Source organism: Rhinoderma darwinii, chromosome 4 (assembly GCF_050947455.1).
Source record: "Rhinoderma darwinii isolate aRhiDar2 chromosome 4, aRhiDar2.hap1, whole genome shotgun sequence".
Lineage (NCBI taxonomy): Eukaryota > Metazoa > Chordata > Amphibia > Anura > Rhinodermatidae > Rhinoderma > Rhinoderma darwinii.
The window spans coordinates 330,216,417-330,232,366 of NC_134690.1; the positions used below are offsets into that span (position 1 = coordinate 330,216,417).

The 15,950-nt window shown below is 41.6% G+C and overlaps 1 protein-coding gene across 2 annotated transcripts in view; it reads right to left on the reverse strand.

Moving 5' to 3' along the window:
- TTC27 (tetratricopeptide repeat domain 27) overlaps positions 1 to 11,506 on the reverse strand; it is a 376,553-nt gene extending 365,047 nt beyond the window's left edge. Inside the window, exons 1-2 of one of the 2 annotated variants that reach the window (XM_075864435.1) lie at positions 11,403 to 11,506; positions 6,892 to 7,072 (exon numbers count right to left, since the gene is read on the reverse strand). In XM_075864435.1, the coding sequence (XP_075720550.1) occupies positions 6,892 to 6,976 (85 nt within the window). In that variant the 5' untranslated portion in view covers positions 6,977 to 7,072; positions 11,403 to 11,506. Of the gene's footprint in view, positions 1 to 6,891; positions 7,073 to 10,752; positions 10,834 to 11,402 lie in introns of those variants that run through there. The other variant, XM_075864437.1, reaches the window with a different exon arrangement.
- Between the last annotated feature and the right edge of the window lie 4,444 nt (positions 11,507 to 15,950).

Genomic DNA, 15,950 nt, shown 5'->3' on the forward strand with positions numbered 1-15,950 from the left:
ACTGTACTTGCGTGATCTTCTGACATGTCTCAATATTAGAAGACCACTTTATTGGGTTTCTCAGGCCACAAAATTAGGATCAAGATGTCTATATATTGAAAGACATTTCACCACTCAGCCGGCATCTAGAATATTCTGCTCAGAATTTGTATTTTCCTTTGCTTCCTTTCCTCAAACCACAAGTAATTTCTCATAGACTTATTTCGGCTTAAAAAAAATTTGAGTGCATCTATTATATCTCTCCATAGGTCTCTAAACACGTTTCTCTGCAATCAATAAAAATACAGAATGGATTTTGCATCTTTTGTTATAGCAGTCTCTTGTGACTATAGAAGATAGAATCAGATTAAATGGATAGAATTTAATTGGTCCTAACCACAAACGTTCATGATTTTCACAACAGTCAAGCTTTTTTGGAGATGCTGATTTCATTTTCCAGCAGGACTTGACACCTGCCCACACTGCCAAAAGTACCAATACTTGGTTTAATAACCACAGTATCACTGTGCTTGATTGGCCAGCAAACTCGCCTGACCTAAACCCCATATAGAATCTATGGGGTATTGCCAAGAGGAAGATGAGAGACACCAGACCCAACAATGCAGACGAGATGAAGGCCGCTATCAGAGCAACCTGAACTTCCGTAACACCTCAGCAGTGCCACAGGCTGATCGTGCTCATGCCGCATTGATGCAGTAATTCATGCAAAAGGAGCCCCGACCAAGTATTGAGTGCATATACTGTACATACTTTCAGTAGGACAACATTTCTGTATTAAAAATCATTTTTGAAATTGGACTTATATAATATTCTAATTTTCTGAAACACTAAATTTTGGGTTTTCATGAACGGTTAGCCATAATCATCAACATCAAAAGAAAAAAATGCTGTTAATAGATCACTCTGTGTGTAATGAATCTATAGAATATATGAATTGAATTACTGAAATAAATTAACTTTTTGATGATATTCTAATTCATTGAGAAGTATATATATATTTTATTTTATTTAGCTCAACTTCTAGTTAGGGTTAGAACATGTTTATATTTTATTTGAAATCCAATGTTCCTATAAAAAAATTGGAGGTGACTTAAAGAGTAACTATTGTTAAAAGATAAGAAACCTTGCAATATATCTTATTACAGAAAAATACCCTTCTCCACTTATCATACTCCTCCTCCGCCTGCTTCCCGCACTGATCACTCACTCCAAATTTAATGATAAAATCTGTATACACGAGGTAGAGAGGAGCCGGATTTTTAGCTTCACTGAGACATCTAATTACAGTGGCAGCCAATATATGTCTATGGAGAGGGGAGGGGGAGGAGAGAGCTGCCACTGAGGAAAAGAGGCAGAGAAACACGCAGACGACGCTGTTTCTAGCAAGCGTGTTCTACTATCTCACCCAAGTGCTGGATTTACAGCTACACTGCTCAGTAGTGCTGTATAATCTCCTCCATGCTAATGCTGCTGGGTGTGCTACAGAGAGATAGGGGGCAGGATCTCCTCTTTTCTTTGTGTACTTTCTATGGGAGACATCATAGCAGCTAGTCTCTGCCCCCTCTGGAGCGGAGCTCAGGGAACACTGACAATCAGAGAAACTGGTGAAAAATACAGTATACAAGTCATATAATGGTTAGCCATAGCTTTATTCCTTATGTACACATGATGGCTAATTCTAAAAAGTCACCTAAAACGGCAGTGAAGCTTTTAAGGACACTGCTATGCTGTCACTATGCCGTACTTGCCAAGCGCACTCTTCAAAGACTTAAATGTGCAAAGATGCATCTTCTCTGTTTATAAAAAAAAAAAAAAAAAAAGACCAGCAAAACCATTGTCAGTTCTCTAATGTCTATGTTGTCTGGGCTTCTCAAGCAGCAAATGGCTCTTTAAAACAAGCAAAGTGGAAGAAAGCCAAGTAGAAATGAGAACACTTATTTTAAAATAACAAAAGATGCATTTCTTCATATGTGTAATGGTAATAAATGGATTTAACTCAATATGCCACGGACGCTCAAGATTTTTATAAGGGAAGGTAAAAAACAAAGTGAAAAAGTTATGACAACATGAAAGGCAGGTGGAGTTAAAAGTGAAGGAGTGACTAAGACAGGTATTGACTTTGTTGGGCATGTATTACAGGGACACTATCTATACTTCTAAGCGCTTTACTACAATGTATTGTTAATTGTAAGCAGCAATTTCATGCTGGTGAGAGACGTGGCTGCAGTATATAACCTTAGGCCCTGTTCACATCTTCGTTGGAGGCTGTTAGGGTCCTCCTTCGCAGATTCCACCAAAAATACTAGAAAAAATAGCACTGCTGTGAACAGGGCCTTACACGAAGGAAGTTTAGAAAAGTCTCTGCCTCAATGATCCCTACTTTTTTTTGTGTTTTGCATTTATATGACTAAGATCTAGAGTAGTCAAGAAAATGTACACACTTACCAGAACAAGGATGAATGACCTAAAAATGCATATATAATGTGTATTTATAACCTATGCAATCGTTTTAGCCACAGAAACTGGAATGTAAATAATGTTACTTTTTTCATTTCCTTTCATTTACAATGGGCTTTTAAGAATCAGGATAACCCGATTTAACTAAAGACCTGCTGGTGATCAGCTGATCTCAACTGGTCCGGCAACTGAAAACACCTGGCAATCACCCATCATCACTCCATGCAGGGGCACATTTCTCCTGAAGATGGCTCTGTGTGGTATTACATGGTGCCCATTCCTCCAGTTAGGTAGCCAATCTTCGTAGCAGCTCTTTGCCGATGAGATCCATGTGCCCTAATAAGGGATATGGAGAGGGATTGTCCTAATAGGATAACCCCTCTAGTGATTCCTATGTGTCTTCCAGATGACCAATACATCTTAGGGTATGTTAACACGCGGAGTCAAAAAGGTCTGAAAATACGGAGCAGTTTTCCAGGGAAAACAGCTCCTGATTTTCAGAAGTTGTTTAACCCAATCGCGATTTTCGCAGCATTTTTTACGGCCGTTTTTGGAGCTGTTTTTCATAGAGTCTATGAAAAACGGCTCCAAAACCATCCCAAGAAGTGTCCTGCATTTCTTTTTCAAAACGGCCACGTAAAAAAACGGCCCATTGGAACAGAACGCCGTTTTTGTCATTGAAATCAATGGCCAGATGTTTGGAGGCGTTCTGCTTCCGATTTTTCGGGCGTTTACGGCCCGAAACAATGGCTGAAAATCGGCAGTGTGAACATACCCTCACTTGTAGCACATTTTCATTGCATAGTCTGCTAAATCTATGCGATTTGAGAGGTTGCTGCAGATTTTAAAATAAACAGCATACCCAGTCATTGTTTTCTCCCACTGGTATCTAAGAAGTGAAATCTGCAGCCAAAATTGTGTCAAAATCCATGCAGATGTTACACATGTAGATTTTGGTAAATCTATACAGACTTCAATAGGAAAAGCCTTATCAGAATTTTTCTTGATAAATTCCCCAACGGCTTCTTCTCCTGAACTCTTGTGGTGTACCCATAAGGCGTTTGTTAGAGGGCTATTTATCCAAGCAGCAGCAAGAGCAAAGCGGGAAAGGAACAAACAAATAGTTACTCTTCTCTCTGGCATTCATAGTAAGGAAACTAGCATGAAGGTGTCTCCTTCAGATGTCCTGAAACAGGAAATTAAAGACCTTAGGGACAAATTACGTTCTTTACATCTGTATGCATATGAGAAAAACCTGAAGAAACTTAAGTGGAATTTTTATGTCCAGGGAGACAGGCCTAGCAAAGTTCTAGCCCGCAGAGCTAAACAACACACAGCAAAAACCAAAATTACTTATTTAAACTCTGCCAGAGGTCAGAGAATTTATGACCCTCAACAGATAACTGAAGAGTTTGCAGAATATTACAGGGAACTTTATAATCTTAAGGAGGAAGCTTCCCTCCCACAAATATCTAGGGAATCTATACAATCTTTTCTGAGTAAGGTAAAATTGCCTCAATTGTCTGAGGCACAATTTACCCACTTGAACGCTCCTATTCAAAGGGAGGAATTAAAGAAAGTGATTTTAAGATCCAAACAAAATAAATCCCCAGGGCCAGATGGTCTCCCTAATGAGTACTTTAAAACATTTGTAGAAATTTTGACTCCATACATGGAAGATACCTTCAATGGAATAGTGTCCCCTCATGGTCCTCCATCAGAAATGTTGCAGGCCATTATTGTTACGCTTCCCAAGCCGGGAAAGACTCCGGATTCCCCAGCCAATTTTAGACCCATATCTTTACTAAATAGTGATATTAAGTTATTTTCCAAATTGCTAGCTTCCAGACTAAATGAATGTTTACCATCTTTGATAGCTTTAGATCAAGTCGGGTTTGTTAAAAGAAGGCAAGCTAGAGATGGAACTCGTCGATTTTTGGATTTGATTCAAATAGCATCTCAGTCTAAGGAGGCGATGATTTTTCTTTCCCTAGATGCTGAAAAAGCATTTGATAGGGTGCATTGGGGTTTCATGGAAGCAGTCCGGGAAAAATTTGGGTTAAAATCTTTTATAAAGACAGCCATTCTCTCTCTGTACACCTCCCCTTAAGCCAAGGTATTATACTCTGGGTTTATGTCTAACCATATTGAGATAACTAATGGGACTCGTCAGGGGTGCCCGTTATCGCCTTTAATTTTTACTCTCTGCATGGAACCTTTCGCAGAACTGATTCGTAATACCCAGGAGATCTCAGGTATTAAAGTGGGTGCCATGGAGCATAAAATTGGACTCTATGCAGATGATGTGGTTATGACTTGTACTTCTCCCTTGAATTCTCTAAATGCAGTATTAAAGGTTATCTCTCAATATTCTCAAGTATCATATTACAAACTAAATATATCTAAATCGGTAATGTTACCAATTAACATCTCTGGTTCCCTAAGGGGGGATTTATCAAAGCTTCAGTTTAAGTGGGCGGAGGGAGGCATTCCTTATTTAGGTATAAAGTTATTTTCATGTCCTTCTCAAATAATTTCTGAAAATTATTCTGCTCTCAGGTTATCCATAAAGGAAGAATGTGATCGGTTAAATAAGTTTCAATTATCGTTGATAGCCAGGATAAACTTGGTTAAGATGGTTTTTATTGCCTAAGATCTTGTACTTATGTAGAACCATTCCGTTTCTTATGCCTGTCTCTCACTACACAATTCCAAAATGTTTTGCTTAGGTTTATATGGAATCATAAAAGAGCACGGGTAGCTAAATTATTGCTGTATCGTAGGATTAGGGAAGGGGGTTTAGGAGTTCCGGATATTGCTTCTTATAATGTTGCAGCAATAATGGACCAATTAAGGGAGTTGTGGCATGCTTCCCCTATGCACTTGTGGTCTCAGATTGAGGATGGGCTTGTCCCACATCATTCTCTCAAAACACTAATGATAATATCATATCTGGGGGGTTCAGTTCCTCCCCTCCCCATACAGTCTATGAAAGACTCAATTCATGTATGGTCGAAGTTTGTGTGTAAACAACAGTGGGTGCATGTCTCCTTAGAGAACATGCCGGTGACTTCTATTCAGGATTTTATTCCTGCTACTCCAATGATAGAATGGGAATCAGCGGGGTTGACGGTGCTTTCATGATAAGGGGGTTTTCAGAACGTTTGCAGACTTGGCCGACTCATTCCATATTTCTCAAAAAGTTATTTCAATATCTACAGATTAGCCATTTTTTACAAGGCTTGAAACTTCCTACCCAACCGCTCCAACTCTCCACATTTCATAAGTTTTTGTTTCACTGGACAGGTTTTCCGAAGGGCCTCATATTTAGTTATGATTTATTAATGCATAGAGGGCGTGCTATAAAAGACTCTTACATGTTAAAATGGGAAGGAGAGTTGGGTACTACATTTTCTTCAGAGCAGTGGATTACAGCTGCTAACTGGATTCTCAAACAATCTAGATGTATAAATCATATTGAGCTGGTTAAGAAAATACATTTAAGGTGGTACTTAACGCCTTCCAGATTTTCCCACTTTGATGGGGGCAGTTCTAATATATGCTGGAGAGGATGCGGGAATAAAGGTTCCACATGCACATGTGGTGGGCCTGTCCAACTATCAGTTTTTTATGGAAGGAAGTGTTTCAATTGATTTCTGAGATTTCAGGGTCCCCGGAATTGGCCGTATTGGACATCGGCATGGAAGATATTCGACATACGGTTCAATTAATTTCACACCATATTCTGATAGCTGCGAGAACATCAATAGCTAAAATGTGGAAGTCTTCTGTTTCACCCTCCTTCTCAGAGGTAATTAGACGAGTAAACATGGTTTGTAGTCATGAAACTTCCTTCTTCTATTACTTTAATGCGCCTCAAACTAAGGTGGCAGCGTGGAATTTATGGAAGAACTCAAAATATTTTAAGTAATTCGTGATTAGATATGAATAAAGTCACAGTAGGTACTGGATTGTTTTCTGTAATGTTGTTATGGGCACTCTTGGGGCCTTCTCATGTTGAGAGTCCTTAAGTGCTAACTTTATGATGTATTCGTTTTTGTAATGTGTCTGAAAAATCTTAAATAAAAATCTTGATTAAAAAAAAAAAGAAAAAAGCGCCCTCAAAAGGTCTACATAGTCTTTATGATGTCAGGTCGTCAGAATTTTGTTGGAGGACAATCCCCTTCCTTGCACTGTGACTTGTAATGCAACACGATCCATGCAATACCCCGGAATGACCAATATGTAAACAGTGAGTTGTTACATCATCTATATGCCGGGTGTGAAGATTTGAGGACTACACTTCTGTAATATTGTCACACAATCAATCACAAAAAACTATTGTTTGAGATATATATATATACACACACACACACACACACACACACACACACACACACACACACACACACACACACACACTGTGCCTCTTACCAGCATTTGCTTCTGCCTCATATTGGTGATGCGGAGGTGAGACTCGGAGGGCCCTGAGCACATCTAGTTCCAGAGCAATCCCCATTCTACTGGAGAAGTGAAGAACGACAAAGGTGAGAAAATTTCAGGTGAGGGACAGTAGACTCGTGCATACAGTGTCTTGCTGATAATTCAGAGATGCCTGCAACATATACATAGATATAACCAGAATTAATAATAAATTATTGTACATAACAAAATCATGAACATAAAGTCTCCTGTCACTGCATAAACTTTTCAATGTCACTAACAGACCACAAGAGCTTGTGTCAGATCTCCCTCTATCTAGGGAAAGGGCTCAGCAAACAGCTATCTTATGTGTATGGCCAGCAGATTATAGTGTTATAGGATGGTTATATGGCACTGTGTAGTCAACCAATTTACTGATGCGGATGTCAAATAGCATGTAAGACTAGGCTAAAGCAAATTTGTGTGTAGTTCTATGGTGACATCACAGAGGCACACAGTGCAGCTGGCATCCAATGTCATCTGTTAGTGTGTCACTAGCTAGTGATGTCACAGAAAGTGCGCTGTGTAACAATATATCTTTTGTCTCACATAGGAGGCATATCACAGACTGAATGGTGATGTCACAAGGTGGCAGATAAAGGGGTTTTCCCATCTAGGACATTTATGGCATATCCACAGGATAAACTTTATTTTGGTTGTGTTTCTGATTCCACTATCTAGTATTTGTCATTATGTGTATATATTACTAGTGGTATTCTATACTAGGTACCTATATGTATGCATTTATATAAGGCCTCATGCACACGACCGTAGCCATGTGCACGGCCGTGATTTCCAGGGCGGCCGGCCACAGAGTGACACCCGCGAGCCGCCCGCAAATCGCGGGCTGTGCACATGGCCACGGCCATTATTTTCAATGAGCCCGGATCGCAGAACACGGCCGTAATAAGGCTTGCCCGTTCTTTCTGCGGTCCGGGCTCCAGGACCATGCACAGACCGTGGAAACCACGGTAGTGTGCATGGCCCCATAGGAATGAATGGGGCCGCAATTCTCCCGTGGATCTTTGGAGGAATTGCGGCCGCAAAAGCACGTTCGTGTGCATGGGGCCTTATCCAGTAACTGTGCACTTTATATTGTCGCTTTTTTGCTCTTTTGATGCATTAGTGGTGGAGTTGTGCATGGCGTCGTTACGCTATTTTTGAGATGGGTTGTTCTGTTAACCCCTAGGTATATTAACATCTTAACTAACTGTTTTTGCTCTCCGTATGTGACCTTTGTTTATCAAGTTTTTTTCTATATATTCATCTTTTGATACCATGTCTTGTTGATACCTATCATATAATAAAGAGTTCTATTTTTTACAATACTTGGGAGTTATATTTATTTCTAAACAGCACAGGGTGCTAAGTTACCTGTGCTTTTTGCTTATAGGTTGTCTACTTGTATCGTGGGGAACTCTTTTTTCTTTGGTTTGTTGAGGTTTTATGTAGGTTTACATATCCACAGGATAAGCCAGCTCTGGGACTCGCACCTATCTCTGGAACGGGGCCCTCTAAACCCTGTTCTACCTTGCTCGGCTCCTGCTGCCTACCGGCCACTCACCGATCAAGTGGTCGGGAATTCCGGAAACAGCCGAACTCGCTGAGCTACGCTGTTTCCGTAACTCCCATAGAAGTGAATGGGAGTTATGGAAACAGCATAGCATGGCGAACTACGCGGTTTCCGTAGCCTCCGAGTTCTGGAAACAGCGTAACTCGCCGTGCTACACTGCTTCTGTTACTCTCGTTCACTTCTATGGAGTTACGGAAGCAGTGAGCAGTTTCCCTAACTCCCCACCACCTAATAAGGAAGTGGCTGGGAGGCAGCAGGAGTCGAGCAACGTAGAACGGGGTTTGGGGGCCCCCGTTCTAGAGATAGGTGCGGTTCTCAGAGGTGGGACCCACATCTATCGGACATTTATGGGATATCTTGTGTACATGCTATAAACATCCAAGAAGCAAAAAACCCTTTACGCTACGGATGAAGGGGTGGGGCTCGAGACCCTCATTTTAGTTATTGTGGGGGCCCCAGCGGTGGGGCACCCAGCAATCAGACATATCCTGGGGATTGGTGATAAATATCCATTGTGGCACAACCCATTTAACTTACAGTCAACACACAGTTAGGCCTCACGCACACGTCAGTAGCCACGTTCACATGGCCGCGGTCATTATTTTCAAAAACCACGGTCGTGTGCATGGCCCCATAGGAATGAATAGGGCCGAAATTCTCTCGCGGATTTTCGGGGGAATTGCGGCCGCAAAAGCATGTTCGTGTGCATGGGGCCTTACCATGTGTAAACCCGGCATAAATAAACAGCATACCCAAGGACAAATGCAGCACAACTGCTGAAATTGGGTGTATTCAGACTTGTTGTCTAGGGAAACACCAGCTGTAAATACAGCCCTGGCAGCAGACTAGTACGTGGTGACGCTCTGTGTAGTGGTATCGTTTGTATATGGATGTCATAGATAGAGAAATCATCCAGTTGATACAGAAGGTTAGAATGTGATTGAATAGTGAGGTCAGTGGTGGCACAAGGCACGTGCAATTGAGTAGTGGTGTCACAGTGGGTGCCCAGTCTTAGGCTGGATTCACACGAGGTCATTACGTCCGTAATTGACGGACGTATTTCGGCCGCAAGTCCCGGACCGAACTCAGTGCAGGGAGGCGGGCTCCTAGCATCATAGTTATGTACGATGCTAGGAGTCCCTGCCTCTCCGTGGAACTACTGTCCCGTACTGAAAACATGATTACAGTACGGGACAGTTGTCCTGCAGCGAGGCAGGGACCCCTAGCATCGTACATAACTAAGATACTAGGAGCCCGGCTCCCTGCACTGTGTTCGGTCCGGGACTTGCGGCCGAAATACGTCCGTCAATTACGGACGTAATGACTTCGTGTGAATCCAGCCTTAATATATACAGGTATGTGACAGGTTAGTTTGTTATTGGATGGTGATGTCACAGAATGGGTACAGAGGAATCAATCAGTCAAAATAGCAAGTGAGTGTGTCATTGGATAATGATGTCACTGTGGGACAATTGTAGTCACAAAGCATATATGATGTCACAGAGTGGTCACACAGTAAGTTTACAGAGGGTGGATATGCTGCATAAAAGTACACAGTGTATCCGCCCTGGTCCCCACAAAGAAATTCTGGCCGAAAAAAACACAGTTTTTCGGCCGGAATGTCTGCTGCGGAAAACAGCACGTAAAAAAAATGTTTATACTTATCCCTAGCCATGGCGGCACGTCCCTCTGACATCCCGTAGGCAGGCCTCCTAGGATGACGTTTCAACCCATGTGACCGCTGTAGCAGTCACATGAGATGAAATGTCATCCATGGAGGCCAGGCTGGACGCACGCAGAAGCAGAGAGATCTGGGTAAGTATAACTTATTTTTTCTGAGTAGCAATTTTTTGCGGCAGAATCGCAGCTTTTCCGCCGTAAAAATCACATCTGCTATTTGTTGTAGGCTTTACCCCCCATTGAATTTAATGGGGGAACACCCGCAAGAGAAAGCTTGTATTCTACAGCATAAATTGACATGCTGCGGATTAAAAAACCGCATCCCAAGTCAATTGATGAACGTTTTTTTTATGCAGCGTGTGGACGAGATTTGAAATGGATTTCAAATCTAATCCACTCCGCTGCTACTGTATTACGCTGCGGATTTTCCACAATGAAATCCATCGTGGAAAATCCGCAGTATTTACACTACATGTGGACGTACCATAAAAGTAGTAAGTTACGGTTTTATGAATAGTGATGTCACAGATTGGACATGATTAAATTATGTAACAACTTACTCTGCCCATCACACTTATACATTGCAAGTAGCAGTCTGGAATGGACTGGATGGTGACGCCACAAAAAGAATGCATTGAGTCCTTGTAACAGGTGACATCACAGAGGGCCACGCAGATGTGATATAATAACCGGCTACGTAGTAAATGTGACTATACTGTGCCCCCCGCTGTGAAGTCCCATCACATCACACACCAACTTGCTACATCAGTCTAATAAAAAGCCTGCAGTGTGACATTACTAGTTACATAAAGTTACAACACATTCGCATACCTCATCCTGTATGTGTATAACAATTCGGCACAGTGCCGTTACATAGTATATACTACAGGTTGGTGTGCGATATGACATGTAGGATATTGAGCAGCCAAATATTATACATTAGGGAATTGCTGCTAGTATGTGAATTATTAATAAAGCTAACATGAATCTACAGAAATACATAAAAGTAGTTCTTATAGTAAATGAACTCTGACAGGTAATGAGACCGCATACATCCCGCTGCAGCTATCGTTCTAGACTAGTGAGCAATATAGTCACCGGGAAGGATAGAACAGAACTGTATAATGATGTGATCGGGGAGCGGGAGGCCAGCTGTCAGTCTACCAGTACTGGTTACATGTAAGGAGCTGTGATGCCGCCGCTCTCTCACCTGTACACATGTGCTGCGTCTCTGTTTCTGGGCGCCGCCATGACACTGCCGCGGAGCACGCTGGGAGCGGTCATGTGACACCAGTAGAGACTTCTGCGCAGTGCTGTGTCAGGGGATGCTGCTGGCGGTGTGGAACTACAGGTCAGGCACACCACGAGGATGATGGGATTAGTAGTTGTGAACTGCTGAATGAGCAGGTTGTAGTAGTGTAGAAGGTGTTCCCGGTTTTCTCTATAAAGCTGACTCACTTTATACAAGGTTCTGTTATACTGTATTTTGTGTTTCAGTTCCTCACTGTTTACACAATCTCTGTTTGCTGTCAGTGGATTAGAACGTTTTCATCCACCTGTCCAAAATGAGTCCAGACCTATAAGATTGGGATTGTCCAGAATGTGGCGGAACAATCGTACCTCAACTTGCCAGACTGACTTAGTAAAAAAAAGTGTAAACGAGGGCTTGTGTAAAGTGGTGGCTAATCGGCCGATTCACGTCTAGTTTCAGACGACGGCGAAAGAAATAATGCAAAATGGAGTTTTTTGTCAGACCGAAGTCTGCCGTTGGCCACTGCGAACAATAGTTTTCGTATAATATTAAAACGATGGTCGGCTGAAATGGGCCAACTTCCATCTTATGTGTACAGGGCCATCAGAAATTTCAGGGACCCATACAGTGTGATTGGTCAGGGCCCCTTGGGGTTTACCGTTTGAACCTTTAGGCCCAGTTCGCACAGAGTTTTTTTTTACACTGATTTTCCGCAGCACAAAACTTCCAAAACCGTCTCGCATTGATTTCAATAAGAGGTGGAGGCGGTTTTTAGCCACATGCGGTTGAAAAAAGCAGCAAGCCGCGGTTCCGCTTCTGACTTCACATTGAAATCAATGGGAGGCAGAGAAAGCATTTTTTGCCCGCTGGTGAAAAAAGCCATGAAAATCGTGAAGGAATTTTGTGGCAGATTTTTCTGCCTGCAAAAAAACTGAGCAGGGCCATAGAAAGAGGGAATTGAGCAGAATGGTTATCGGGAAGCATAGTAAACAGCGACCACTGGGAGGGTTGTCAAAAGGGTTTTCTGAGATATCAGAATTAGTTTAATAGGGCTTTAGGGTATGTGCACACACACTAATTACGTCCGTAAATGACGGACGTATTTCGGCCGCAAGTCCCGGACCGAACACAGTGCAGGGAGCCGGGCTCCTAGCATCATACTTATGTACGATGCTAGGAGTCCCTGCCTCGCTGCAGGACAACTGTCCCGTACTGTAATCATGATTACAGTACGGGACAGTGGTCCTGCAGCGAGGCAGGGACTCCTAGCATCGTACATAACTATGATGCTAGGAGCCCGGCTCCCTGCACTGTGTTCGGTCCGGTACTTGCGGCCGAAATACGTCCGTCAATTACGGACGTAATTAGTGTGTGTGCACATAGCCTTAGGTTGAAAATAGACGATGTCATCTCTGTTTACCTTGCTTACACAATAAGGCTCTATTCACACGACACGGTCCGAGTGTCGGCCAATAAAAATGGCCGTTTTGTTCCCCCCCCCTTATAGGTGAGTGAGTGATGCATCAGATGATTGGTGATTTTTATGCTCCACCCGCTTCAGCACTTGCTGGCCTCGCTTTGAATTTGCCTAGTCTACCGCTTTCTGGCTGAACTTTTTATTTCTAGAAGCTTCCACTTCACAAAAATAGCAGAGTTGATCGGGGCAGATCAGAAATTTTACGATCTGACTTCGCAAATGTGGCATCCTATGACAGAGCCACGTTTAAATTGACTGAACTCTTCAGTACGACTCCTACCACTACTAACGTTTGTATGTAGAGTTTGCATGGCTATTTATGCTTGATTTTTATGTACCTATTTGCAATGGGTGTGGCTGAAACACCTGAACTCAATAATTAGGAAGAACGTCCACGTTCTTTTGGATATAAGTCTGAGCCAATTTTCGTATTTAAATTTTTCCATTGTCGAAATTTAAGAGCCATACGTTTTTTATTTTTCAGTCGACATAGCTTTATGAGGGCTTGTTTTTTGCGGGACGAGTTTTAGTATGTTTACCCAGAGCATATACGCTACGTAAAAGTATACAGCTTATCCGTCCTGGACGGCGCAGGGAGTTTCCGCCTGAAAAACCGCTCCAAATTGTGGTGGAGTTTTTAGTCCGGAATGTCCGCTGCAGAAAACAGCACGTATTCTTACCCGTAGCCATGGCGACATGTCCCTCTGACATCCTGCAGCCCGGCCTCACTTGAGATGAAACGTCATCCCTGGAGGCCGGGCTGGACGCAGAAGCATAGAGATCTGGGTAAGTACAGGCTTCTTCTCATTCTACGGTTCAACCCTATAAGGTTCAATTTACACGTAGCGTAAATACTGCGGATTTTCTGCAAAGGAATTAGTTGCGGAAAATTTGCAGCATAATATAGTAGCAGTAGAGTGGATGAGATTTGAACAAATCTCATCCACACGCTGCGTAAAGCTGAATGGAAAAAAAAAACTCAGAAATTTACATGCGGTGCAGTGCAGCATGTTAATTGTATTTGCGTAAATGCTGCTTATTTGTTGCAGGTTTTTTCTTATTGAATTCAATGGAGAGCTAAAAACCGCAACAAATGTTGCGTTTTTTTTGGGGCAGAAAAGCAGCGATTAAACTGCAAAAAAACGCAACGTAGAAAAAAAATAATCTTATACTTGTCCAGAAGTCTGTGTTTCTTCATCCAGGACGGCCTTCTGGGATGACGTTTCATCCCATGTGACCACTGCAGCAGTAACATGGAATGAAATGTCATCCCAGGGCTGCAAAGCGTCAGGACATCGGAGGGACGAGTCGCCATGGTATGTATTTTACTGTATCTTTTTTTTTTTTTTTGTTCTATGCAGTTTTCCGCAGCGGACATTCCGGTCGAAAAACTGCACCACAATTTGGTGCGGTTTTTCGGCCGGAATACCCTACCGCGTATCCGCCCTGTGTGAACATACCCTTATGGCGATATCAAATTTATATTGTTTATATTATGATATACTACTTTTACAAAAAAAAAGTTCGTTTTGTGTTGCCATATTCTGAGAGCCATAACGTTTTTATTTTTCTATTGATGGAGCGGTGTGAGGGCTTGTTTTTTTGCGGGGTGAGCTGTAGTTTTTATTGGTACCGTTTAGGGTACAAACTACTTTTTAATCACTTTTTATTCCATACTATTTGGGAAGCGAGGTGACCAAAACTAGCAATGTTTGCAATGCATTGAGTTCTATGTGATAGTTTAATAGTTAGGACTTTTATGGACGCGGCAATACCAATTATGTTTATTTTTTTATTGCGTACATTTTGTACTGTCAAAAATGGCAGTTATTTTTGTTTTATTAAACATTTTTTTTTTTCCCCTAGGGTACTTTACCATGCGATCTATGGATCGATCTTGCAATACAAGGCAATACATGTGTATTGCGTGTATCTGTGCTCTACTATTAACCCCTTCAAGACACTGCCAGTTTTGGCCTTCAGGACACAGCCAATTTTTTCAAATCTGACATGTTTCACTTTATGTGGTAATAACTTCAGAATGCTTTTACCTATCCAAGCGATTCTGAGATTGTTTTCTCGTGACACATTGGACTTTATGTTACTGGCAAAATTTGCTCGATACATTAAGTATTTAATTGTGAAAAACACCAAGATTTTGCGAAAAATTAGCATTTTTCTACATTTATATGTATCTGCTTGTAAGACAGATAGTAATACCACACAAAATTGTTGCTAATTAACATCACCCATATGTCTACTTTAGATTTGCATAGTTTTTTGAACGTCCTTTTATTTTTCCATGACATCACAAGGCTTAGAACTTTAGCAGCAATTTCTCACATTTTCAAGAAAATTTCAAAAGGCTATTTTTACAGGGGCCAGTTCAGTTGTGAAGTGGATTTTAGGCCCTTATATATTAGAAACCCTCGATAAGTCACCCCATTTTAAAAACGTCAACCCTCAAAGTATTCAAAACCGCATTTAGAAAGTTTCTTAACCTTTTAGATATTTCACAGGAATTAAGGCTAAGTAGATGTGAAATTTTCAAATTTCTTTTTTTTTTTTTTGCAGAAATTCATTTTTCATCTATTTTTTTTGTAACACAGAAAGTTTTACCAGAGAAATGCAACTCAATATCTATTGCCCAGTTTCTGCACTTTTTAGAAATACCCCACATGTGGCCCTAGTGTACTTATTGACTGAAGCACTGGCCTCAGAAGCAAAGGAGCACCTAGAGCATTTTGCAAACTATACCACTTGAGGAAATTATCTAGGGGCATAGTGAGCATTTTGACCCCGCAGGTTTTTTGCAGAAATTATTGGAAGTAGGCCATGAAAATGAAAATCTACATTCTTTCAAAGAAAATGTAGGTTTAGCTAATTTTTTCTAATTTCCACAATTGCAAAGCCCCTAAGGGACCAGAACAGTGAAAACACCAAAAAAGTGACTCCATTTAGGAAACTACACCCCTTGAAGAATCCATCTAGGGGTGTAGTGAGCATTTTGAACCCACAGGGGTTTCATA